Source organism: Pezoporus flaviventris, unplaced genomic scaffold (genome assembly GCF_033815535.1).
Source record: "Pezoporus flaviventris isolate CSIRO_AGI_PZ_B2104156 unplaced genomic scaffold, CSIRO_AGI_Pfla_v1 ptg000037l, whole genome shotgun sequence".
Taxonomy (NCBI): Eukaryota; Metazoa; Chordata; class Aves; order Psittaciformes; family Psittacidae; genus Pezoporus; species Pezoporus flaviventris.
Genome location: NW_026892585.1, coordinates 18,066,182 through 18,093,535, shown reverse-complemented (window position 1 = coordinate 18,093,535; position 27,354 = coordinate 18,066,182). Strand labels below are relative to the sequence as shown.

At 40.4% G+C, this 27,354-nt stretch overlaps 1 protein-coding gene across 3 annotated transcripts in view; it reads right to left on the bottom strand.

The window, feature by feature from the left end:
* Positions 1-18,787, bottom strand: part of PLCL2 (phospholipase C like 2) — a 104,371-nt gene extending 85,584 nt beyond the window's left edge. For 2 of the 3 annotated variants that reach the window (XR_009745399.1, XR_009745398.1), the window contains exons 1-2: positions 18,325-18,787; positions 17,077-17,637 (exon numbers count right to left, since the gene is read on the bottom strand). Coding sequence is in view for 1 of the 3 variants with exons in the window: in XM_061464898.1 (XP_061320882.1) it covers positions 17,077-17,409 (333 nt within the window). In the remaining 2 variants the exon portion in view is untranslated. The remainder of the gene's footprint in view (positions 1-17,076; positions 17,638-18,324) is intronic. The other variant, XM_061464898.1, reaches the window with a different exon arrangement.
* Positions 18,788-27,354: the final 8,567 nt, after the last annotated feature.

Genomic DNA, 27,354 nt, shown 5'->3' with positions numbered 1-27,354 from the left:
GACAACTTTATGTTACTACCTTTTAAAAGAAAATAAAAAGATTCCAAAAATATGCAGTGATACACAATGGATATGCATGCTACAAGGAGAAGAAATACATATAATACAATAATTTTATGCATACACTAGAAGAAAATAAAATGACACTATTCTTTTTACTGTTCTTGCCTACCAACATAGGTCAGCTATACAGAACTCAAATAATAGGCCAGAGAAGAGACACAAAAAAATAAATACTTTAGAACAAAAACAAAACAAAAAAAATCCCCCCCCCCCCAATAAAAAGGTATCATGTGGATGGAATCAAAAGTAAGTTACAAGATGCTACCTTAGAAAACACCTTCTTGCATCCAGTGATTATTTCCTTCTATTTGAAAAACTGCCAGATTTCTTTCCACCGTTATTTGTTAAGAAACAGTTTTTTGATCATGGATCTGTCTCTTACATTGAGACCTTGCTTCTCTACGCAATTGCAAACAAGTGTCTCAGCCCTAATAAGCTTTGCAATAACTGGAGAAAAATAGATTATAAAACGCTGAGCACAACAAATACCTTTAGTAAGGAATCTCAAAATAGCTTGGTGAAGGAACTGGAGAAAAGATGCCCATAACCTTTTAATTTTTCTATTATCTGTGGTTGAAGTTACAGCTTAAAACCAGACTGCTCTGGCTCGGATTTTTTTTTTCTTCTGATTCTTACATGTAAACAAAACAGGGTTATAAAATTGTAGCAGGTGTCACTTTCTACCAATCAGTTATTTGTGAGCACTGAAAGAAAATGTAAAATGTGAGATAAGTACATTTTTCAGCAACAGTCTGGTTCAAAGTCCCCTACAGTTATAGTCCATTTCTTATTGTGTTTTACAGTTACAAATTACATTAAAACAAAGACTTCCTGGAGGCAAGGAGAAATGGCTTTTCATTGCCGAGTTAAAACAAGTAATGAGTTTGGCAAGCTACAAAAACAACGTGGATGAAAATGAGGAGGCTTCAAGCAGCATAATTTCTGCCATAGAACTGCAGCTAGTGGAACACACAGAATGACCACAGACAGTGAATTTTCCTGTATCATCTACATAAACATAGTTAGATGAGAACACTTCTTATTAATGAGCAGTAGTGCAATGTAGAAAAAAGGTCCAAATATCTTTCATTTTATCTAAACTGTTGCCTCTCGCCCTTTCTTCAATGTAGCAGGTGCAAGAATGGCAGTCCTGCTTGTTTTCCCACTGGAACATTGGAGAGAAAATGCAGCTTCCTCCCTGGGATGACCATGACTTTCATTAAGAGGTAGAAACTAAAGAAAACTGTATTAGGCACAAAACTTTATCCCACCTACATTAAGGAAGAAATCTTACAAAGTAAGAACCACCATAAAGAGAACCCTATTTCCAGAGGGAGGGTTAAGAAGTGTCACATTAATTTCATACACTGCAATGCTGAGAAAAGATGGTTTGACAAGTCACAGAGGGATTTTGTTGCTGTTCAACTGCCTCTAACAGTAAGATCTCCCAAGACACTTTCCAGCAAGAAATTAACTGGACTCCCAGGAAGATGAAAAAAAACACCACCACAGAATACTAGTAAGTATAGCTTTCTACAATCAGAGAATGGTTTGAGTTGGAAGGGACCTTAAGACCATTTGGTTCCAACCCCCTGCCATGGGCAAGGACACCTTCCACTAGACCAGGTTGCTCAAAGCCCTGTCCAACCTGACAATGCTATACCATGCTGAAATCATTTATGAGCAACCGAAGTTGTAGGCAGAGGACTCAAAAATATCTTGCCTCATTCAGTCACATTATTCTTGGCATAAAACTCCTCCTGACACACAACCAGAAATCCATTCTTTTTTCTTCACCAGCTCTCAAAAACTGCCCTACTACTTAGCAACAAGGAACACATGCAACACCAACACTTACAGCTCTTTCTGTTTGAGATTGCATGCAATTCTACAGTTTCCAAATAACTCCTTTAAACATTGTGACTATGATTTATATGTCGGCTATATGTGAAATCATTGTACTTTCTCTTCATTACTAGTGCTAAAACCTGTTAACATTCTCAAGCCTCTAGTTTCAGAAACCTTGGACTCAGATCTAAATTCCTAACAAGTTGTTGGCCTGAAATAATACTTAAGTATTTTCTTTTCTGGTATAACTAATTAATAGGTTTGAACTGGGGCCTCACACTCTTTCTTTTCTCTGTCAAGAACAGCATTTTAAGAATTTTTAAACTACCATAACCTTTTTTTTTTAAACTGGTATGCTTTAGGTCCTCAGATTTCTGTATCTGGTTGTAAGTTTTGAGACTTCTTTTGGAACTGTTTATCCATATTTCTTATCATGTAGAGAAATTTTCATAAATAGTCGCTAAAGAAAAGTTTGTGAGCATCTGATTTCTGTTATCACAGCTTGCAGGGCCTCTATTCTAACACCATTCAGAAATGCATGGCAATTGCTCCCAAACTGCCTTATTATATAAGGAACAATTTACATTTAAGGAACAATTTAAAGAACCGTTAACATTCTTCTTAAACATTAGACATTTAACTACAAAGATCATGAAATCTTTGCTAAGAGAAGTTTGAAAATACTTGAAATATATATTAGCACCTTGCTAGTCTTGCAAAAAAATGAACAATTACACACAGAAACAAAAGGGTAAGACCACCTATGTAAATACATAGAAAGTAGAATGGTTTACCATTATCGTGTTTTATCGTCTAATGTTATCTGGTCTTCCAAATGTTATGGCAACAATACTGGGTGTTTTCTTAAATCCTTTATGGATATTTAGATCTCAGAATCTCCAAATTAACTTGAATTTTATATGTATTCATACATTCTGTGTCCATATTTGGAAAATATGGCACACGTGCAAAATGTCTTATGCCAGAAAGACCACTGAAAGCAAACCAATATATTAATTTTCATGTCTTACTATTAAAAAAAAATAAAATCTGAGATTGAGGTCTTGACTTGCGATTTTTTAACATTAAGGTTAGACAGTACCGTAGGTTAACATAACAGGAATGCAAAACATGAACTTCATACACTTTATCGCAAAGGGCTTCATTACAGTTAAACCAAAGAAAAGGACAACTGAAGTAAGTAAAAAAGTACACACTGTTTTAAGCAACTGAGGTATCAACAAAGGAAGAAAATTCAGCTGGTGAGTCCCAAAAAATTTTCTTTCTATAAGGACTTATTGCAAGTGAACTTGATAGACAGGAATGTTCAATAATACTGGGCTTATCCTGAACACAATCGGCATTCAAGGACACAGGAGGTTAAGAAGGCCTTTAAACTACATTATCAGCTGATCAATTCAAGACCAATACTGTTTACATCATCCTGCAAGGACCTCTAAAAGTTTGTCAGCCATGTCTTCTAGGCAAGAAGTTTGCAGTAGAAGCCCATGACTTACTCCTATCAACCACAGTAAGGGATGGAGATCACAAATTTAAAATAAGGAAGAGTTATGAGGTATGCATTTCTATAATACATAACTGTATTCTAAACATTTTAAGTAGTAAGGAAAAAAATAGTAAGGAGTAGCTTTCACTACAATCAAATTTGACTCTTGCAAACTGTAGTGACATGGCAGATAAGGGTAAGGTTCTGAACCGAACAGAAAAAAAGATGTTACTCTGCATTTCTGTTTTATATAACAAATAATTTCACTTGTATGTATTTTATACAAAATCTTTTTAAACATTTAACAGCTATGCTGTACTTTAACAGAACACATCAGAAAAATCTTATTTCTCCAACACCTCAGGTACTGTTTGATAAAGTACTCTGAGCATCCACTGAATTAATATAAGACCTACTTCATGGTGGCACCATGTTAAACCAGAAGGTGGTATGTTTTCTTGGCGAAAAATGCATTTAGTTAGTGGCATTCCATAATGTAATTTTACGTTCACCAGAAAAACTGATAAATACCTGAAATAAATTAAAAAATTAATTATTTACTTTATTGTATTTCTAATACATGCAGGGATTGTTTGCAGACCAAATACTGGAATCTATTTTTTTCTAAATAAAATTAATTCAAGATTCCTAGGTCTGTAGGAAGTTGTTAATCTTGTAAATAATTTTTTAGAGGTCAAAGCTTTAATCACAAGCTCTTTTTTATCCCACTTACCTCCCCCTCAAAGCGATTATAGTAAATTTTATGTATCCATTAAGGACAGAGTTGAATTTCAAATCAGATGTGGAATAAAAAAAAAGTATTGCTGCAACTGAGCACACTGAAAGCATGTATTTGAGCTGTGATTTCTGGTTAATATAAAAATTCAGCAGCAGTTACCAGGATCAGTTGTCTCCTGGCAAGGCAGGAGCAACTACTATTTTGAGAGGTGAAGTTCAGTATTTGTGGACAGAAATATTTATTTCCACATGTAAAACAATTTAAATCTATGTCATGTTCTATTCCTGTTACTCCAACAGTGTCATTTTCAAACAAAAAAAAACAACCAAAGAAGCACATAATCAGACTTTTAAAAACAAGAAGTAGAATTACCTGAAGCTTTTAAAGAATTCTGTAACGGTAACACTGCTGAAAGTAATGCTCAGAAACTATGAGTCAGGTACTAGATTTTGTCACAAAGTGGACACACAAAAGCATGAGGATTCCAGAATCCTCAGGAATTCAGGAATAACAGAAGTGTCTTCTCCGTCAACATGGCTGAGAAGGAATAGACTAACAGGAATCACTCTCCTTCCTAGTTTACTTTTTCCTAGCCAGAAAGTTTTGAAAAAGTAAAAAAAGAAAACAATTCCCCTCCTCAAAGGAGAAAAAAAGAAAAGAGAAAAAGAAGAAAAAGGAAAAAAAAAAGGGGGGGGAGGGAGGGAGGGAGGGGAAGGGAGATTATCCTAAGAAAAACTCTGGACAGTATCCTGACAGACTCCTCACACCATTTCTACTTTCAACAGCTGAAGTGACAAAGTGTTGGGATTTCCTTCCAAGATAATGTTGTTGTATCAATCTTGTGGGACCTAAAAACTTCCAGTTATATTTATCCTTCATGTGTTACTCTAACCATGTAATAACCAGTTTAACCCTCAGATGAATTCTTCTCTGAGGTGAAATGTTAGATGTTTTTCAGGAAGTTATCTGGTCTCATTGTTACACATTGTCTGTGTTTACTAAAGACCAGAAATGCCGCCTTTGCTGTTCTGGACTCGGATATGGGCATCCTGAACAGCCTCACAAATTACAAAAGCAAAAGAAGTACAAGATTGAATAAAATAATCCATTAACAAGAGTTTTGGGAAAAAACTGTAAAACAAAAAAATCTAGGACATCCAAAATACTCAGATTGCATTTACAAAAACAAGGTCCTTCCTCTTTCGTATTTAACAGCTTACTATAAAAGGAAAGCACTTTTATTAGCACTATATTTTTCAGCTTTATGCAATATCCATGCCATTTCATTCTGTTACTAGGCAAACAAACATACTTGACTATACCTAGGAGCTAGATGCGCTAATCAGCAATTTGTGTGTCACCAGCACCATAAAGTCTTTATAACATGGTAAAAGATTTCTAACAGAACCTCCATCTCCTGTGAAGATGTTAATGCCAGCCACTTCCAACACAAGCATCATCACCAGCACAGGCATTCTTACACGGTTCTTCAAAAAGAGGTTTTAAATATTTAGTCAAAGGTTTTAACAGCACTCCCCCACTGCCAATTAGTGACAGTGATACCATTTAAATCTTTGATGATGGAAACACTAAAAATAAATATATTACAATCCAAGTCAGCATCACAATATTGCTAAACCTTCATTATGTCATAGGGGATTTACACATTAACTGGCACATATTCGGAACAGCATTTTAGACCCACACTGCAAAAAGAAAAAATAACAGAAGGAAAAAAATATAAAAGGACAACAGAATTTTAGAAAGCACAGAAAAGCTTGAATAGGTGGAACAACTAAATACATTCAGATTCTTTAGCCTGGGAACAAAAAAAAAAAAATGACATAAAGCAAATGTGAGGAACACCTTTCTCTATTCTTCAAGATACAGGTAACTTGAAAGTGTTCTAACACAAGAACCAGCAGATAGCAGGTAAACAATTAAGTACCTGCCAGGTACAACCAGACAGAAAAGAACTTCACACAACACATAGTTAAGAAGCTGCCACAAGGACATCACAGCAGTGAAAAGCCTACAGAAGTCAAACTGGGCTTTAGCTCCAAGTCACTTAAGACCAGGAGGAGATGTCAGGAAAGGAGGCTTTTGCTACTCTTCCTTCTCATAGCACTTGCTGTTGGAGGCAAGCTAATGAGTCAAATGGACTTCTGGTCTGACCCTGGCAGCCTTTCTTAAATTCACAAGGCCTGGCAACTTCTGAAGACTGGGGGAAACAGATTCATCTACCCTAAGCTGTTGAGTCAGCCTTCATCACAGTTTCAGGCCTCAAACCCTGACGGACTTCACCCTATTGTGAAGGTTGACACAGGAATCTGTACTCCCTTTTTGTTACTCCTTTTGGGGGATTTGCAAGCAGACTTGAACTCTTGCAGATGGCTCTGCTCAGTTCTAGTGCTTTGCTGGAAACAGAAGGATCTCCACTAGCTGTTAAAGAAGAAAAACAGAATACGGCCAGTCTGTGGTCTCTGCTGCTGAAGCAGAAAACCCAGGGTGTACGAGGGATGGGGAGAGACCAAAGAAGGGGAGGGACAAACAGAGAGGGTGACACAAGACACAAGGTGACACAAACCAGAACCAGGTGTGTATCCAAGCAGGATAGTAAAAGCATAACATTACAAATTCTTCCAGGGCCTCATTTCTAAATCTACAGAATACCAGAAGACACCACTCACAACTAAAAGCACTCATTGCCTGAACACTATACCACTACTCTCGGAGCAGATTCCAAATCAGGCTGCCCATACAAAGAAGACAGACCAAACACAAGGCACACGGTATGCGCTATTTAAGATGAGGAACAAATAAAGCTGAAAAGCGTCAACCTTGTCAACCTCAAACAATGCTCGTGAGATGTATCACTACAACTACTACAACTGGGGAGAACAAAGAAAAATTTAAGAACTGGAGTTTAACAAATGAAGTACCTCCAAGTAAGCCATAAAATGTTCTTGGGGGTTCTTCAAAAGCAAGAAAAACATACTATCTGAACTCAAAACTAGTTACATCTGCTCTACTTTCTCCACTATGTGGTAGTAATGTGCCATGACTAAATGCATTCTCATTTCACGTAAATATTAGTCTTTAGGATTCAGACTGGAAATGCTCTTTGCACCAATCTGCTACCAACATATCTAAAAAAACCTGCTTTAGTGACAATTTTTTGTAAATGGCAAAATACATTTCAACTGATGCAAGTTATTCCCTGAAGTGATTTATTTCCAACTATTACTGATGTTTTCCTGTCTTATGTATCAAAAAAGTATCTTATTTGTAAAAACAAATATTGTACTGAATGTAAATATTACTACAGCAAATCATGTACATGAAAGATACTTATTCTGCTTCTAATTTACTAAAGCATGGTAGAGTACACAGTTGCTGTCTTGCTTGTTTTTTTTAAACAATTGCTCCTGTAGGGTTTACAGGAGTTGACTAAATGCAATAAACAACTGCCTATCATAAAAACACCTGCAATAACATGAAGGAACAAAAGCTTTGAGAGTGAACTGAATTTCTGTCCTCTTAATCCAAATTACACTTTAATAGTACAAAGAATTAAGCAATGATTTATTTTTATTTTAAATAAACAGTCATTTACATTTTATTTTAAGGAATGCAGTCACAATAAGCAGTTGACAAAGTCAAACACTTTTGCCATCAGGAACTAGGTAACAAAATACATAAAGCATCCAAGATCTTCCATCAGATCACAAAAGAAAAACCAGAATTTCAGAATCATTCTTCCTCTCCTATCCTACACTAAAAAGGGTAGTACGGTATGGGGATATGCTTACATACATGAATGCTAACACATCAAAGCATGCACAGAACCTTACAGTGCTCTATCTTTTTTTAGTGAAGGCAAAATAGTAACACTGGTAAGAAGGAGGGAAAAAATAAAATAAATGAAAATAGGGAAAGAAAAAAGAAATCATAGCCACAGAAGGCTATTATTGCAGAAACCCAACTACAAAAAGAACTTGAAAATTCTGTGGAAATGCTTTCTAGCAAAACAGAACTGGTTCTTTTTCTTGTAAAATATTATGTCATAATTTAGAGGAAATATCAAAACATTTACAGCAATTTCAGCAAAGGTATTAGGAAAGTCATGACACTAATGTGCATCATATCAATTATCCACTATACATTTGTAAGGTACTGTCAAGTTAAGGGGGTCTTTACCCCAGTTGGGAGTTTTAGCCCTTATGGGGGAAGCCATGGGGTCATTCTATTGGGAGTATAACCTTTTACTGGGATAAGGTACCTGTCACATTAAGGGGGTCTTATTTCTTGCATCAAAATAAAACCCACAAATCAGTTCCCTTTATTAAAGTATTTTTACAGAAAATTTGGAAATCCAGGTTAATATCTTGTTATTTTACATTTTTCATTTGATTAAACTCTCAGCCACTATTCTGAAAAGGATCTTCCTTGTTTGTTTGCTTAAAGGCACTTCCTGTCTGCCTGCACTTACAAACTCCATACTACAATGTCCAGAACATGAATGTTTCGTATCCCAAAAGATCCCTGAACACAGTACACAATCTGAAGTACTCAGGGATATTTTATTACTTATTCCAAAGGGTCAAATGACATTAAAAGGAATCCCAGGAGAGGCAGAAATGAATCAGAATTATTTAACCTTCCCAAGACTGCACCAGTTAACAGTGAGCCTCAGTACTGGGATTTCCAGTCACACGCTATGTTGCACTCCTCACTGTCTTGAACTTCAGTGTTTTGTGAAGTCAAGGTCTAGGAGGGAAGAGGTGGGTGAACTCAGGCATGCAAGGGACAAATAAGCCTATACTAAGAGTTCTTGAAAAGAAACTACTTAAGTAGAAACTAAGAGATGTACTGCAGTCAAGAGAATGGGCAACATACCCTTCCAAAGGATTGCTTCATACATCTCCTACAACAAGGAGAAGAGAGTACAGTGATGGCACTACTCCATTCTTAAAGGCATGCTAGGTGTGAAAATCAAGTGTAAAACAGTAAGTCTTCATAAGCATAAAGTGAAAAGCCAAGAGGACACTTGCTACTTATACTCTTTAAAGACAAACAAGCCACCCCTTTCAAAGAGCCTTTTTTTTATGCCAACACTGCAACCAACTAAGTATTTTATGAATTTGTACTTAATATTATTTTAGCATACTAGAACGAAAGACATTTTCTCATAAACCGTATTTCTGAATTAGATTCTGCAACATAACACTGTTCAGGTTATAGGCTGTAATGAGTAAAAATAACTGATTTTTATCTTCAACATGGTGTATATAATTTGAACTTACATTTAAAACCATGAGCTACAATAATTTAACAACAACAAAAAAAAATCATGTATCACTGTATGATGGAAATAAGAGCATATTTAAAACTGGCTGTTCACCTGAAGATGGAAAAGCTATATACATTCTAGAAAATAAGTCAAAATCAGGAATAATGTGATAAATTGAAGATACGATCTGAAATAATTAGAATGCAGTCAGTAGGGCAAGTACAAGCTTTTAAACTCCATGCAGATGATTGCTTTTGCCCATACCCAAAGAGGAATAATCACCCAGCAGCGCTGTATAGAAGGATCACAAACAAAAGGTGATTAAAAGACAAAGAGCATCATGCTGAAATTTATTAACAGTTGATCCTGTAGCAGAGCAGTGGAGTAGAGCAGACTGACCTCTTGAGGTCTCTTCCAGCCCTATTTTTGAACAACACACATATGATGCTGCTTTTCACCGTATTTTCCTCTTCTCCACGTTAAATTATTATACACCTTTCTTCCCCCAAAATCTACCTCCTACTCTACTTAGATTTAGCCTATTTCTGAATTTTGAACACAATCCCATATTTGTGTGCAAAGATAAACATTTTAGAATCAATGTCCCAGTATTATAACATGTGTTTTAACTTAATCTGGCCCACAGACAACCAGCAAATCTTATTTAAGGGATTTTTTAACAGAGTCTGTGGGAATAAAACAAAGATCACTGTCAGTATCACCCATGGACCAGCAAAGGCTGGGGAACTATGCAAGTAACTTGTCCTGTCAGTCTCAGTTTAACTGTTTTAATCTTCCACTAATTCAAACAAATCACAGGAGCAATGTATTATCTGTGAGCCAGGGGTAGTAGACCACTGCTCTTATTCCTAGTTTAAAAAAAGGCTAAACTACTTGTCCTATCTTTGATCAAGCCTGATAATAGGCATTAAAGAAATCTCATCAGGTATTCATAATGATTTAACATTCCATTAATTATTTTTTCACCACTGAACAGACTGAACATATTTTGTGGAATCCTAAGGATCTGGGGGTGGAGGGGGTGAAGAAGTGCTATTATTCACACTAGCCAAAGTCTTTATTCAGTCAACAGAAATAGACATGTAAGCTCTTCCAGAAGAGAAGACAGAGAAGTTCAGATCATCCAAATTAACCTCCTGCTTCAAATCATCTTTTGGCAAAAATGCCTTATGTTCATGGGCTATAGTACATAAGCTAACTAAATTACATACTGAGCTTGGGTGAAGCGAGTATCCTCATGTATCCATTTAGTGGCTGTGACATAGCGCAGTGTCACTGTTAACAAGTAGTAAACTGCCTGATATATGTGCCTAATACATACATACAACACTATATACAAATACCTAAGGTTTATAGCTTTGCTATGACAGAAAAAAAAAAATTTAGGAACAGATACTATATGGTGTTCTGTATTGTTTTAAAATAGAGGTTATATTTTTAAAAATTAGGAAGCCAGTACATAATAAGTAGTAGAGGATGAAGAAGGAAGAATGCAAATACTAAAAGGTACCGATAACATTCTATAGTCTAGCTGGGAATCCATAGATCAAAAGGAAAGTGTCCTCTAAAAGGATTTACGGAGCTGCACTTAGCAGATCTCTCACACCATCTAACAAACTAAAGAGATGAGAAAGATCTACAATACATTAACAAGAAGAAACTAAGAAACAAGCAAATGAAACAAATCCAAAAACAGCTCCTCAGAAAAATCTATGCTTTGGTTGTCTAGTTGAAAGCCTGCCCAAGGTAAGACGTAGGAGTACCTCAACTGTCACAGCCTTGTTTCCTAAATATAGGCTTTACTGTGGTGCCAATTTTAGTGTCAATTAGTACGGGTGCTCTGAGCAAGACATCTTCTATTGTTGGGACATTCATGTCTTTTTTCCACACAGATTTCTGTAACTAAGAAGAATTCAGCTGATGCTGTAACGTTTTGTTTCCATGGGGAACAGGCGTGGAGAAAGAAAGTACATGTTAGGGTTTTTTTCTCCTTCCTTCCTCTATATGGCTGTTTTCTTTCAACTTAGGGAGCCTTAGCACCTTTGAACCTGTGACTGCTCAATCAAGTTTACTTGAAAATGCTTAGCACATCTGAAAGGTATTGGGCATAAATGCATATATGTATAAATATCACAACAGCATTATTACCCAGGGTTCTTTCCATACATGAGAGATGACTGAAAATCAGGTTATTTCATATACTTTAAATTGATTCCAGCAATCTAAGTTCTTTATATCCTTTTAGATGGAAGCTAGATGGTTATGATCTATGCCTGGTTCTCCACAAAGACTTGGTAATGTGCCATTGTGGCTAAGGTCATTTAGGAGTAGAGAGGACATAGTTCTACTGAAAATACTACTTTAGCGTTTACTGTGAATACAAAAGGCTTTATTAACGCCTCTAAAACAATCACAGTGATAAAAAACGCTGCATAAGGTTCTCCATATTTCTATCTTTTACACCTGATACAAACAGGAATACAGTATGAACCAGGAATCATAAAAGACTGAACAAGATAATAACGTAATGCTGGCATTTTAGTAAGAAACAAGATCTTGATGCATGTGCTGTATAATTCCTCAGTCACAGAAAGACACAGATATACGAATGTTTAGTTTCGAAAGCAAAGCTCTGCTGAAAATTATACCCTAGAATATACACCTGCTAAATTTGGTTCGTCTCTTCTCACAGACTTTGAAACTTAGGAGCTTCCAACACTTAGCAAGTGCATGACTTCACAAAAAGCACGAGTTTACACCCAGAATAAAATGGAGATACAAATTTGTTTAAGTTATCAGCGAAGAAGTTTACTGACACCAAGATCAGTATTCTTATATGCAAAAAAAACCCTGGACTTTGCTTCCAGACACATATAGCTAAGAACACTCCTGGTCACAAAATGCCAAACCACCTTTCTCCATTTATTTCTCTTTGTTGTCTTCCTAAATAACTGCAGTCTCTCCTAAGTGTATCTTTTCTCATTTTATTACTGTAACACCTCTCCTAACAAAGACATATTTATCCCACTGGATCTCTTTCTGTCTAGGTCTATAGTTTTGACAAACTGTGAGGTTCTGTAAGCATTTCTTGGAGACTCCTGGGAGCAAGCAGCTCTGAGGAAACATACACACCACAAGTCATTTGCTGCTGTAAGGATTCTCAAAGTCCTACCCCGTCCAAGTCTCTTTAACAAAGATGCAGAGGAACCTCACATAAAAACAAAGAAACCTCACTGACAACTTGATAGTAGCCAAGAGAAGTTCACAGGATGCTCAAATCCACTCGAAACTGCAAGATGGACTCACTGTAAATTCATTTTACAGACTATTAAAGGAACTGTTATAGGGAATTATAGGATACCATAGTTACTTGCAGGAAGAAAAATATTATGGTAAAACAAAACAGTGACTGAAAGAAACACTACATACCAATAAGTGGTACATAAATTAGTCCACAAATCAAGTATCTGAAGAGCCTAAGCTCTTAATGAATGCATGATGCGTTGTCACTACCACCTCTGAAACATAAAAAATCTCATTAATATAGGCAGAAAGAAACAGAAAGTGAAAAAGTCTCTGTAAACACAGAAATGCAGTCCCCAGCTCTCAAATCTGGTTCAGCAAGGTAAACAATGAAATAGGCTATTCCATTAAAATTGCTACAGATGAAGAGTACAAGCTTTAACACTTTCAGCCTAAACACAGCTTATACACAAGAGTGAAAAGTAAACTACCATGGTATGAAGATCATATTAGCTTTTCCAGTAATAGTGGCCCTACCACATCCTAGATGACACTTTGGCCTTGAAGAGGATATCCTCTTGTACCAAACAAGAAAGAAAAATCCAAAATGATGCAGGTGCACCAAATAAAAATAGAAAGAAAAATATGGAACCAGGGAAAAAAAGAAAGAACAGATACTGCAAGTAAGGAACGAAAGGGAAAAAGGGCAGCAACTGCTCTGAGGAGTTATGAAAATAGACAACCAATCAAAGCACAGACTAAAACCAAAATAAAATAGGTTTCTGTGCTCTTGATTCTCATGCACAAACATGGGGTTCTAAAGAATTTAATCTCCACTGGAACTATTATTCAAACGTCAGTTGTCTGTTTGTGACTCAAAAGCCTACAAGTAATCGGCAGGCAAAACATTTAAAGAATTGGATATTCTATAAACATGCGTTTTACAGACCAACTAACAATGCTGTGTTTTGCATGAAGCGTAAGAAATCTGCATCTGGATGGAACAGACCTGTTCCCTGAGGTTACTCTACATCTTCTTTAAGAGCAGTTTTACATCACTGATGCGTGTTACTAAAACTCTAGGGACATTTTCCAAAAATAGGTTATATATTACTTTTTCTACTCTGGTTTACAGACTAGTGCTCTGCAAGAGCAGACAACAAGAAGCATCTGAAGGTTTACTACTCATGCCAGATATTCCAAGAAGTTTCATATTGAAACGCAGGCACCTACACAACCGGATTCAAACTACCTCTGAACTGCTGAACTAAGCAGGCTGAAGAATATTCAGTATATGTGATTTTTCCCAGAAGTATTAAAACAGTCCTATATAAGATAAATATGGATCACATAACTTTGAACAGAGTGTTGTTTTTTTCCACTCATGTCATAATTATCCAAATGGTAACACAAAGGTGTAGTAATCAGTTCTTGGCAGCTAAACAGGTTACCGTTCACATTTGCAAAATGGCATTCATGAGTAATAATAGCAGAAAGTTGAATAATTTTATATTACAAAATGCTATCATTTGTGTGGAAACTACAAACCTCGATTTAGGTATTCACAAAATACAATCCAAAACATATTTCCTTATCTCATGCTTCTTGATCTTACTATATCATGAATCCCTAGGTATTGTATCCTTGTTTAGTCTCCAGAGAGGCAGAAGGTTGCTATATAATCAAATCATACACTACAAAGTAGTGTGATGGCATGATATACACTGCAAACAACACTAGTATCTTACTTGGGCTACCACAGAGAAACATAACTGTTAGGAAAAAATTAGACCTGTAAAAAAAATCACTGGCAAATCTAGTAAACATGAAGTTACTCCAACACCAAGCTCAACTGCCCCTGGTCTGCTGCTGTAATTTCTTTCACACACACACAAACATACACGCCCAGCACCAGGGCTCTAACAGGAAGGGTGGGTGCAGGCTGCCAAATGTGTTCCACTGCTGCCTGCCCGCGCTCTCCCTTCGGTTTTTACAGAAAGGTCCAGGAGACAGTAACACAACTTGAGATACACTACTAGTCTTGGATTTCCACGTTCTTCTATCATCCAGCCAACACAACAGAAGTAACAGGCAAAACATGGACCTAACATTAGAGAGCAGAACCATCATGGGGCATTTGTTATTCTACTTGTGGTGAAGTGACAAGGGGTAGATTGGATGTGTAAACTGTCTGCATTTGCTCAGTGCTCTGATGGCACTGTTTTGATTTTGCTGTAGGGAATTCTTTTTGTGTTGATGTGACTTAAGTTTCTGAAGACTGTGTGACGGATGTAGATTTTAATGCTAATTATAAATACGCAATTCACAGAGGTGAGGGGTGAAATCTATTGGGTTTGTGTGGCAAGGTTTTGGTAGCACGGGGGCTACAGGGGTGGCTTCTGTGAGAAGCTGCTAGAAGCTTTCCCTGTGCCCAACAGAACCAATGTCAGCCAGCTCCAAGATGGACCCACTGCTGGCCAATGCCGAGCCCAATGCTAGTGCCTTCTGGGATAAGAAGGGGAAAAAACTGCTGTGAAAACAGCAGTCAGAGAGAGGAGTGAGAATACATGAGAGAACCAACTCTGCAGACAACAAGGTCAGTGAAAAAGCAGGGGGAAGAGGAAGGCACTCCAGGCACTGGAGCAGAGATTCCCCTGCAGCCCATGGAGCAAACCGTGGTGCAGACCATGGTGAGGCAGCTGTGCCCCTGCAGCCCTTGAAGGTCTATAAGGAGCAGGTCTCCATATGCAGCCCCTGAAGGACCCCACACTGGATCAAGGGGATTCCCAAAGGAGGCTGTGACCCCTTCCCCATGGAAAGAGAAGCCTGCGCTGGAGCAGGTTTGGTGCAGGACTTGGGACCCTATAGGACACCCACAAGAGAGCAGTTTGTGAAGAACTGCAGCCTGTGTGAAGGACTCGCACTGGAGAAGTTCATGGAGGCCTGTCTCACATAGGAGGGACCCCACACTGGAGCTAGGGAAGAGTAGCAGGAGTCCTCCCCCTGAGGAAGAAGGACTGGCAGAGAAAACATGTGACAAGCAGGCCACAACCCCCATTTCTCATCCCCCCTGTGCCACTGGCAGGGAGAGATGGAGAATTTGGGGGTAAAGTTAAGCCCGAGAAGGGATGGGCAGCGAAGAAGTTTTGGGTTTGGGGTTTGTTTTCCTTTTTTTTTTTTGGGGGGGGGGAGGAGGAGAAGTTAAGATTTGGTTTTATTTCTCATTATCCTACTCTGATTTATTGGCAATAAATTAAACCAATTTCCCTAAATCGAGTCTGGTTTGCCTGTGTCAGTAATTAGTGGATGATTCACGGTCTTTGTCTTGACCCACAAGCCTTTTGTTACATTTTCTCTCCCCTGTCCAGCTGAGGAGGGAATATGATAGAGAGGCTGTGGTGGGGACCTGGCACCAGCTAAGGTCAATCCATCACAGCTGATTTGGAGGCATATAAATATCTAAGAGACAACAAATCTAGCTTGATTTTGATCTAGCTGACCTTGATTAAACTCAGTTCTTAAGTACTTGAAGTTGTGCTTCATTTTTCAGATAGTACAGTCATTATACCAATGGAGTAATTTCTTTATATTCTCTCGACCTTTTCACTGGAATTGGGGAAAGACAAAGAGTCATCTCAGGAGCCATGGATTTAAGGAAAGGAAACAACTGTATTTGTATAAAAAACTGTATTAAAAAACAAACCTTTTTTATCCACATTCCACCACCGATGCTCCCCCTACTTTTCAAGATGAAACATTAGCATTCAGAATATGCATAGCTAAGGATAAAGATGCTTCTATAGGTGAAGTACAACACAGCCTACTGTTAAATGCGCTGTCACTTTCAACAAGAAGAATGATCTCTACCCTACCTTCTCCCACCCCCAGCCCAGTGAGATCCAGAATCTCTCATCACCTGCTGTGTGCTTGTCACACACACAAGCCAATGGAGCCACAAAATTGCTCTGCACAGGTGCATCCCAAATAACAAGGATACTGTCTAATCCACGTCTTTCCCTGCCAGGCTGGTGCCCATGTTGTCTCTTTACAAGCCAGCTAGTTTCCCTGCCCTTCTCCAGCAGGAGTTAGAGCCTTCTATTTTAATAAACCTCATAACATGACATCTTCCCCCTCTCCAAACCCCAAGCATGGATGTGTATAAAGCCATCCTCTCACTGGTTGTCCACTTCTGATAAAGGAAAAATCAAGTCCCTTCACCATAGCGAAATAAAAAAAAAAAAAACAAAAAACAAAAGAAAAAAAAATTAAAGGCTCTGTGAGCCAAACCTACCACCCGCATCTCCCTGCCTCTGTCACAGAGAAACAGGCAAGACCCCGATGGGGAGGAGCAAGTGCTCTTACCTTAATTATGCTGCTCCTCCGGGGGATGCCGGGTTTGCCTTCTCGTTGTTGACTGGTGATAAATCCTTTCTCTTTGCTGCTGCTGCTGCACTCCGGGCTTGCAGGAGGAGCCGATACCGGCTGGTCGCCGGCTCCCGCCAGGGCACAGTCCCCGTTGGAGACCCTGCTGCCACCACTGTCAAAGCGGGATCTCCCGCCGCCGCCACCACCACCTCCGCCGTCTCCTCCTCCTTCCCCATCCCCTGCCTTGAAGGCCACCTTCCCTTGGACCGGCCCGGGGGAGGAAGGCAGCCCCCCGCCGCCGGTACTGCCACCACTGCCAAACTCCGCCATCAGCCTCCCTGACTACGGCTGCAACGATACCGCTGTCCCCCTCCCCTCCTCCTGCAGCTGCTCGGCGGTGGCTCTTCTTCCGCTTTCCGTGTATTTACGATCGTGGGGGGATTTTGAGCACAAGTCTCTCCCCTCCGCACATTTGGCAGCCGAGGCCGCGCTGCTCCTCCACGCGGGGGGCACAGAAACGGCTGAGCTGCGCCTTGGCGAACACCGCTCCCCTGGCACCTGGGGAAGGGACAGAAAGGAAACGTGACACGGGGCGGCGGGCGGGAGCGTTACACTACAGCGCGCTCCCTACGGACACATGGACACGCGTGGGGAGCGGAGGGTCTGCGAGGTCTCCGCGCATAGCGACTCGGAGGCCGTGTGCGACTCAGAGCCGCGCGGGAACCAGGCGCACGCCGAGCGCAGCCCTGCGGCGGGGAGAGGGGCCCGGCGTGGCCGCGGGAGGTGGGGGGAGATGTGAGAGGGACCGGAGGAACTGCGCCGCGCGGGCTGCTCAGCCAGGAAAAACAAGAGCGGCGTTCATGGCGGTGTTTTCACCCGTGTTTCACAGCGAAACCCGCAATCGCGGCGCATCCGAGCGGGACCGAAAAGAGAACTTGACGAACAACACGCCCCAAACGCTCCGGCCTCCGCCCGGGGGAAAGCCCGTCCCATGTCCCCCTGGGACGACCCGCCGCAGTCCCGCTCCGGCCACGCGCGGCGTTGAGAAGCGGCGGAACGGCAGCCACGCCGCCGCCCCGCGGGGCACCCCCGGGCGCCATCGGCAACTTTTCTGCTCTCCCCGCCGCCTGCCGACATCCAGCCGCCTCACGAGCGGCAGCACCCCAGCCCTCACACCCGTCCGGAGCCGCTACCCGCCGCGCCTCCACCCCACAGCTGCCTGTACGCTGCGCCCCCGCTACCCACCTCAGCGGCAAGGTGGCACGGCCAGCCCCGCTACTGCCGCTGCTGCAGTAGCCGCTTTTCCCCTCTCTCCTCCTCCCCGCTATGGTCGCCGCCTCTGCCCGGAGCCGGATACAGACAGAAACTGATTCATGTGGTTGCTTCCCTCGCTCTGTGCTGTTGCTGTTGCTGCTGCCGCCTCCCCCGGCTCAACGCTCGGCAGCAGCCTCGAGGGAGGAATACGCCGGTAGCGCTGAGGGGAGCGGCAGCGCCGACCGCCCCCGATAAGAAACTCTCCCGGGAAGGCAGAGTAACCGAGCCGGGTTCCCCCCCCCCCCCCCGCCGCCGCCGCTGCCAATCACAGGGGCCGGCTCCGCGCGGATTGGGCGGCCCCGCCGCCAGCACCCCCCTCCGGCAGCTCGCTGCAGCTCCGCCGGAGGGCAGGACCCGGTCCTGCCGGGTCGGCCCCTTCCCTCGCCCCGGGGTTATCGGCGGATTCCTACGCATACTCTACCTCCCCGCGTAGTCGCCTCAGGCTGACACTAAAGAGCCCGCTCTCCGGCGCTGCTCCCGCCCGCATCCCGCGCTCCCCGCTCCCGCCCGCCCCGGGCTCGGCTCACACCGGACGGCTCCGCCGGCCCTTCCCGCCCTGCGCCCTTCACCCGGGCGCTGACGAGGGGCATCGCCCGCCAGGGCACGCAGGAAGGGCAGGGGCGAGGGCCCAACTGTCGCTCCCGCGCTCTGTGAGGTGACCCGCGGGCGCCAGCGGGGACATGGCCGAGGCGGGCGCTGGGGCTGCCCCGCGGGTCACAGTTGGCCCGATCCGATATGTCCGGAGCCGTTAATGAAGGAAAGGAGGTGCTGGAGTGCTGGAACGTTAAAAGCCGAATGAAAATCGCGGGTTGGCAGTTATCCTGAGACGTGTGTCCTCAACAAAGCAAGCACGGCCGGTGTGCCCTTAAATCATATAGGTGCTTTGGGTTTGAAGGGACCTTAAAGGTCATACAGTTCCAACCCCTTGCCACAGGCAGGGACATCTTCCGCGAGACCAGCTTGCTCCAAGCTCCATCCAACCTGGCCTTGAACACTGCCAGGGATGGGGCAGCCACAGCCTCTTTGGGCAGCCTGTTCCAGTGTCTCATCACCCTCACAGTAAAGAACTTCTTCCTAATGTCTACTCTAAATCTACCCATGTGTACTTGTTTCCGTTTGGTGAGACAAACATGAGTGACTCTGTGTACAAGGTATAATTCAAAGAGCCACACATTTATTTGTATGTCTTGGGATGGCTGTGCTTTACAAGAGCTTGGTATTTCACGATCAAGTTGAATACAGGGAAATGAAATGCCACATTGCACTTGGAACTGAAACTCTGCTTGAAACTGAGTTGAGTCAGGCAGCGAGCCACTGCATCGAGAGCATAGGCAAAATTAGGAGCCGCAGAAACAGGAGTGCAAGGAGTCTCACTGAGCAGAGACACCTAAGATGGCCCACACCATCTGACCTTCAGCGTTTGGCTCAAGTGCGTAATGAAGGAGCCTCACTGGGATTATAGCTGAATGGAAGCACTTCACTTTTAGGTTCCCTCAGTTGCCCTCTGGAGATCACTGACTGCATCTGGAGCCTTGGCACCAGAGATCAGGTGCCTATTGTAGATACCTAGAATGAAGCAGCATAACACACACACACCCCTTTTGGTGTGCTGGTGGAGAGATACACAGTAGAAGCACTGGAGAGAAAAGAGGACATTTTCAGTCCTGTTCATCGTCTCCAGGGCCTTACCACAGACTGCAGAGCAATGCTTCCATCCATTGGTAGCCCACTGCCTTCAGCTGTATTGAAAGGGGAGGCACCTCCATCTTCTCCCTTGGAGCACCAAGGTGCCAGCTGCCAGCTCACTCCTCCAAAACACAGAGAGCCACAGGAGTGATGCCTTCTTCTGTCTCCATCACAGCCCTTATTTCAATGCCCTCCCTTCTTGAAGGGATTCACATCCATGTCCCCACTGCTATTAGACCGCCACCAGATTACAGACTAGTTCTGGTGACAGTGTTTTCCTTGGGAAGCTGTGCCACACTATAGAAAGGAAACCAAGAGACACTGGGCCAGAGGGAAGACAGAACACAAGTGGGAATGTGACTGCAGTTCAGCAGTAACCTGCTCATGGGCATTATTAAATAATTGTCTTTGCACCAAGGAAACGACCAAACAATTCACCTTTCAGGTAAGACTGCCAGTAACTAAGATACAGGAACCCACTTGGGTTTGTGTCAAGGAAGTGCCAAGCCACTCACCCAGAATAAATCTGCTTTGGGTGCCTAATAATTGCATGTAATAAATCATTAATCTCTGATCTATGACTTGCGGGCATTAGTCTGCCTGCAACTCTGGACAATGGCGTTCATCACTGTAGGAAGAAGGGACCATGAAGTATTATAGAGCTTGGAGGAAAGTATGAACCTATTTGGAGGATATTACTTATTCAGTATCATTCCTAGAGGGCAAGGGGACCTGACACTACTACATCACTCATATATATGGTCCCAATTTTAATCAAACTATTAACAATCCTTAAGTTTAAATGAAAACCTAGACATCTGCAGGATTTAGGCTGTAAATACTGACAGACACTAGTATTAAACTTCAGATTTGAAACAGCCAAAGTTTGTGTTTTTCATTAGCTGAGATTTTACCTTTTGCCCTTATCTGAACATCTCCTGCCTGAACATCTTGCTATTTAAGTAGGGAAGGTAGCCTTGAATATTAAAGGAACATTCAGCATTGTATCTGTAGATGTGCACATCATAAACCATCCCTACAGGAGATGCTTTGTCATTAGGATCATAACTGTTTCTTCTGGGGGGTGAGATTTACATGCAAGAGGTACAAAATGTTGTAAGAATCATTCATCACAAGGGGTTGCCAGTAAACTGGTGAGGAAGATGTGTGCTTTCTGTCATTTTTCTACTTAAGATGCACATACAAAAACACCAATTCTAAGGCCTCTAGCCTTAAAATTTGATCAGTCCTGTCTCACAGAAAAAAAGAAGAAAAAAAACTTCCCTTTTCAACTCTGCTTATCTGTCCAACCTGTATAGAAACAAGATAACACCACTGAAAAAGAAATCATTTCACTTTAGCCTTGGCAGTTCTGTAATGAATGATATCAAGACCTGCAGACATTGCCAGACTTTTGGCTGTAAAAGTGATGATTTAATGCAAAGGAACCAGTAAAACTTCCGAACGTCCTCTTGAGGACACATGCCTGCAAGTCAGTGTAATAGTACTGGCATTATGCTTATTCTAACTACTGATAAAAACATGGTATCAAACACTGAACTAGAAAGGTTGAGCTAGAAGGATGAAGGTAGCAAATAATTCTTTCACCAAATCATAGATTCACAGAATGGTTTGGGTTGGAAGGGACCTTAAAGCTCATCCAGTTCCAACCCCCTGCCATGGGCAGGGACACCTTCCACTAGAGCAGGTTGCTCCAGGCCCTGTGCAACCTGGCCTTGAACACTGCCAGAGTTGGGGCAGCCACAGCTTCTCTGGGCAACCTGCGCTAGTGCCTCACCACCCTCACAGCAAAGGATTTCTTCCTAATATCTAATCTAAATCTTAGATGTCTCCTGATGATTATTCAGTGATTTTTATTTGCCCCATTCTGTTCACAGAATTTCCTTAATATTAGCAAAGCATTTATTCAGATACATTTTGAATGCATAAGTTGAAAAGTACTTCTGTATACAAAATGAAGCATTTCTGATAAACCAGAGTCCCAGCAATGGTCTGTAGAGACCTTCTTTATCCCAGTGAGCTCAGGAAGTAGTTCACATTATACTGACATTAACCGTACACTTTTTTTGCCACAACATTTTGAATATCATGGGGAGAAGAAACTTTCTCGTTATTATTATTCAATATTGGCCTCAGCAAGCTCGATTTGTTTAATTGTAAAATGAAATCAGGATTATAATGGAATCAAAAGACACTTCTGTGACAATATTTAACTGTGAGAACTTGCTGTCATGTGCACATATTGGATATTTTCATAAAATCCTATTAAATATCAGAGTTCCACGGCTAAGCTAATATTGCCCATTGAACTTTCCTAACTCAAATAGTGTGGCAGCAGAGACTGGCCAGGAAACAGGCTATGTTTAAACCTCTAACCAGTGACTAAATGACCAGTATTTAAATAACCCAAACACCAAATTATTCTTAATATCCTAAACACTTTTTATTCCAAACATGAAAAATTGTAATTAGCAATTCTCTTGTTTAAATAATGTTGCTTTTCTGACAGTCTGCTTGGAATATGTTTTTTCATTATTATAAGTATCTTTACAATTCCAGTGATATTTTTTTTTAATTGCCTGACTTGATTGTTCAGGTTACACTCTTGCACATACTTGTTTATTATACTTGTTTATAATTAAGTATACATGTTTAAGCAGTCCCATTACAGTCAGAATCTAATTCATAATTAATCCAAACCAAAGTTTAGCTATAAATAATGCATTATTGTATACAACATCTGTAAAGTGCAGGTGCGTTGTATGCACATAAAAAGAGCAGACAGTACAAGTAGGGGAATATGAACGGATGTAGGTAGGCAAACATAGGCTAAATTGACAGATTTGTTTACTGGAAAGCATTTGTTAACATTGAGTACTTGAAATTAATTATGTTTATAATTTTAGAAAGTTCATTATACTATCAGTAGGTGCAAGGATTTTGTTTTTAATCAAGCAGATCAACCATTTTAGCCTATCAGTTGCTGCCTAAGGAATGTTTACTCTCTATCCTACTGTCATGCCAATTAGTTTGGCTATCAATCTACGAAATTTGATAGTTGAGGGTTAACAAGACATTAACAGTAAATCATCTCTTCCCCTGCACATTACTGAAACCTGAAGGACAGTTTTTCCAAATCAAGATCCTTCCAGAGTTGTTCTCTAAACTATCATGCTGTGGGGTTAGTTGGTTGCAGTGTAGCTTTAAATCAAATTGCTTTGAAAATGAAACTGTATACTTAAAAAAAGGTGAAGATTTTTCAAAACCGCACAGCAGTAGTCCCTGACTTTAAAACAGTGAACTGGACACTTCACTGGGACTTTAAAGAGCAAACATGAAGGATTCTCTGGAAATCAGGCTCCCTTAAGGCCTCAGTTTGCAAACTAGAAATTAAGTCTCTTTTGAAAGTCATGACCTAGGAACTAATTTTGAGTAACCCTAGCATGTTGGTTGTTTGCCACTCTTGGAAAGGCTGAAAATGAAACCTTTTCTGTTTCATTTTAGTACCACAGTTTGGAAAAAGCTTATTTTGTAACAATATTTTAAGTTATATTGGCTAAGGTTTCTATAGAGCAATATTTGTATTTTCTTATATTAGCAAAGATTGATAGGGTGGATAAGACTTGCATCATGTGCATTTCAGCTGAGGCACATATGTTTTACCAGAGAGACTGCAACAACAAACCTGTTCTTGAAGTGTTTCTGATGCATCATTAAAAAGAGCATACAAGCAGTGTTTGCAGTCTCCCAGCGTTGTACTCTGCCCTCTAAGGAGAAGTTACAGAGTTACAAAATAGGCTGAGAGCCAGAATTCTGCAAAGGTTTGGGTTTCATTTTGTCCCTCCTTATATTTATTAGTAACTCTTGGATATATACAGAGGCATTTGACTTCTGGGACATAAGGCATTTCTTAAGTCATCTATTTTTGTAATTTGAGGCATCTGACTCCGTTATTACAGGAGCATGCAAACAAAATATCCCACAATGAGATTCAAACTTCTTCAAACCTAAACTTTTGTTTTGTAAACTAACCAAAGTTTTAATGCTGATCAAAACCTTTCATTAAATTCTCACACAGGAAAAAAAAAGTAAAAACAACACATAAAGCTTTTAGTTTGTCATTTCAGGATGATATGCTTTGCGAATTCTCTTCATAAGAGAATATTAAACACTGTCACTGCTTTGAGGAAAATTGAATCTCTTCCATGATAGGAGGATAAGTAAATAAAATAGGTTGATTTTTGTTATCCGAGTTCCCTCTAAAATTGTCTTCATTTTATCATGTCCATGAGGGTAAACATTAGGTCTACACATGCATAGTAGGAATTGCAGTGTGTTATGTCTTCAAAGTGAAGACATAATAGGCAAGTTAACACATACACACTTGTGCTGATAAACAGTTAACTATATGCTGGGCTCAGTTTCTCTTGTTAGAAAGCTTACAGCACACAACACCACAGAAGGAGGAAAGATATGAATAAAAGAGGAATGATTGACAATCAATATCTACATTATTCACTTTAGCCTAGTAGCTTTTCTGAACTACAAGAAATTATATGATATTCTTAGTATATGCCCACAAAAGGCGTGGAGAGAGAACAGGATTTGATTAAACTCATCATACCCCATGACACAAATGAATTTCCTTTTAGTCATTTGAGAAAAGTCACACAGCACAAATTATTTGAAACAGGTTTTTAAAACATGGTGGAACATAGTTTTTTATGCTGTTTGACATGGAGACGCATAGACTGCATCATAACAGCCAGTGAGATTGTATCCTGTACCAAAGCTTGTAATGCAGCTCCTTAATCCCATTAATTTCTTTCATATTGCTCACATGTGTAAAATTAACATCAGCTCTTATCCAGCAGGGATTGTAGGCTTGGGTATGTTGCACTAACCAGCACAGGTCTTAACAGAAGTCAATTCTACCATTTAATTTGTTACCTAATCTTTCAACTTCTGAAGTGTAAGTTAACAGTCATTTGTTTTATTTTTAGCCGTAAAAATGCTAATAAGTTACAGTATTTATAGATGCTTTCATATGCATATTCAAAACTTCTCTACTAGAATAGCTTTATAGTTGAAACATCTGGTCAGAACTTTAACTAAGCATCTATTGTACCACTACCACAAACTGATAGGAGTGCAGTAGGCAGGAAATGCTCTTCCTCATTTCTCTAAAACATTTATATTTTGCAAAAACCGTCCATGAAAATCAGGGTCCTGATAGTTAATGTAAATTTTCCTATATTCTCTGGATTTTCAGATAAATCTGTTAATATACGGCACTATCATTTTCTGAGTAAACAGCATCTGAAGTAATGCGAAGCACCACTTTTCTTCTGCCAAAAAACAGAAGGGAAATTCCCCACTTCTGTTTTTTGCTATGGCAACATACTCCTGGAAGAAGAGTCACCAGGAAGAGAAATGTCTAGACAATGCCAAAACTAAGCAGTACTTGAAGAATTTCTAGTTCTCTCACCTTTTTGCCTGCATGTTATCAGTGGCCTGGGAAAACAAAATTGTTCCAGCTGAGACTCCTCTAACTCCTTTTTGTAAAGAAAAAAATCCTTCCATCCTTTATTTTCCCATCCAGATCTTCCTTCTTGTTAGGGGTCTACACATTTCACTTTCCTTGAACTCACTGTACAAATTGCTTCTTCCTTCTCCATCTAAGATAAGAATCTACAAGTTCGATCCCCTGAGCAATTTCTAAGTCACTGCCCAAGGACAGATGGAAGAAATACCAGAAATGTTAGGAAAATAGTATATAGGGGAAGAGGATGAATGAAGAAAATTAATGAAAAGGGACAGCAGAGAAGGACAAAAGGACATAATGGTAAAAACTATTAAAATTTACTTATAACAAGTTATAGGATAATTGTCATCATATTCCATAGCTCTAATACAGTGGCAGGAAAAAAGAAGAGTGAACTGTGAGGTAAAGGGCAAGTCAAAACTGGAGAGGGAGATAAAGCTGGGGAACTGGTAAATAGAAAAACATGGTAGGAGAAAGGGAATAAGAACTGTTAGCCACTGGAATTGGGAAACAGAGTTGAAACCAAAAGAAGACAAAATGAAATAAAAAAAAAAAAAGTTGATTGGATGGAAAAAAAATATAGCAAAGAATGTCTTGAGATACAGTATTACAATCAAATTCAAAGATATTACTTAGCTGTCAAGGGTTATGACTGTACAAGGGAAGAAGAAAACTGGACCGATCTCATGAAATGATTGTGAATGCAAGAACTCCTTATGTCCAGATACAATGACACAGGCTGAAGAAGGGATTTTCTCTTTCAGACTATACTGCAAACGATATGTTCTGCATGCTTTTTGTCCAGCAGAAACAGCTGAGGCCTAAATGCATGCTTCTAACTGTATGACATTAGTCATTTCAGTACTTAATAAAGTCACTTTCTGGCAAAAAAAGGATCCTGGGGTTTCACTCCATTGAAAATTCTCTTTTTTTCCCCCTTTAAGCTCCTAAGTCCTTCTTAAGCAAGAAACAGAACACAAATTTGCATATCTATGCAGAATAAGATCAGATTACTGATTTTAATCTTTTTCAAATTTATCATATTTGTATCTGCATTACAGAAAAGACTAAAGGCCCCAGTCGAGATCAAGGCTCACAGCTGTTGCCACTGTATAAATATATGGCATCATACACTTCAGAGCTGGCACCTAGCCACCCAGCTTGCAATGCAAACTGTGTGATCTTGTATCTGCGAGCAAAAGACCACAAAGACATTCTCTGGGTAATTTAGGAAATGTCTAAGAGTTGAAAATGGATCCAGGACCTCAAAAATTCCTGACCGCTTTTCTAATCACTTGATCATTTATCTTCTCTGGAAAAATGTCTTCTGGTGTGCATGCGTGTATCTGGAAGGAATTTGGGACAAAGAGCAGTGAAGAACTGAAGCACTGTGTGTGCCCTGAGGATCCGCTAATGTACATCAGTAGGCTTCACTGATTTCTACAGGTCTGCATCTTTGTATTTTCATTCGTTTTAATTATTTTAAGGCACCTCATACACGTGAATGTTATTTGAAGTCTCAAGTAAGAGGCACTATAATAATACCAGCCATTTTACATAAATGATTCTGTACGGGTGCAAAGGGTGATGGTGTCAATGAAAGGAAAATTATATTGATTAGTCTTCATTAAGTGTAGCATTTTAACGTAAGATAGGCAATGAAATTCAGGGACTGATTTACTCAGTATCTTTTAAAGCCTCACAAAGGC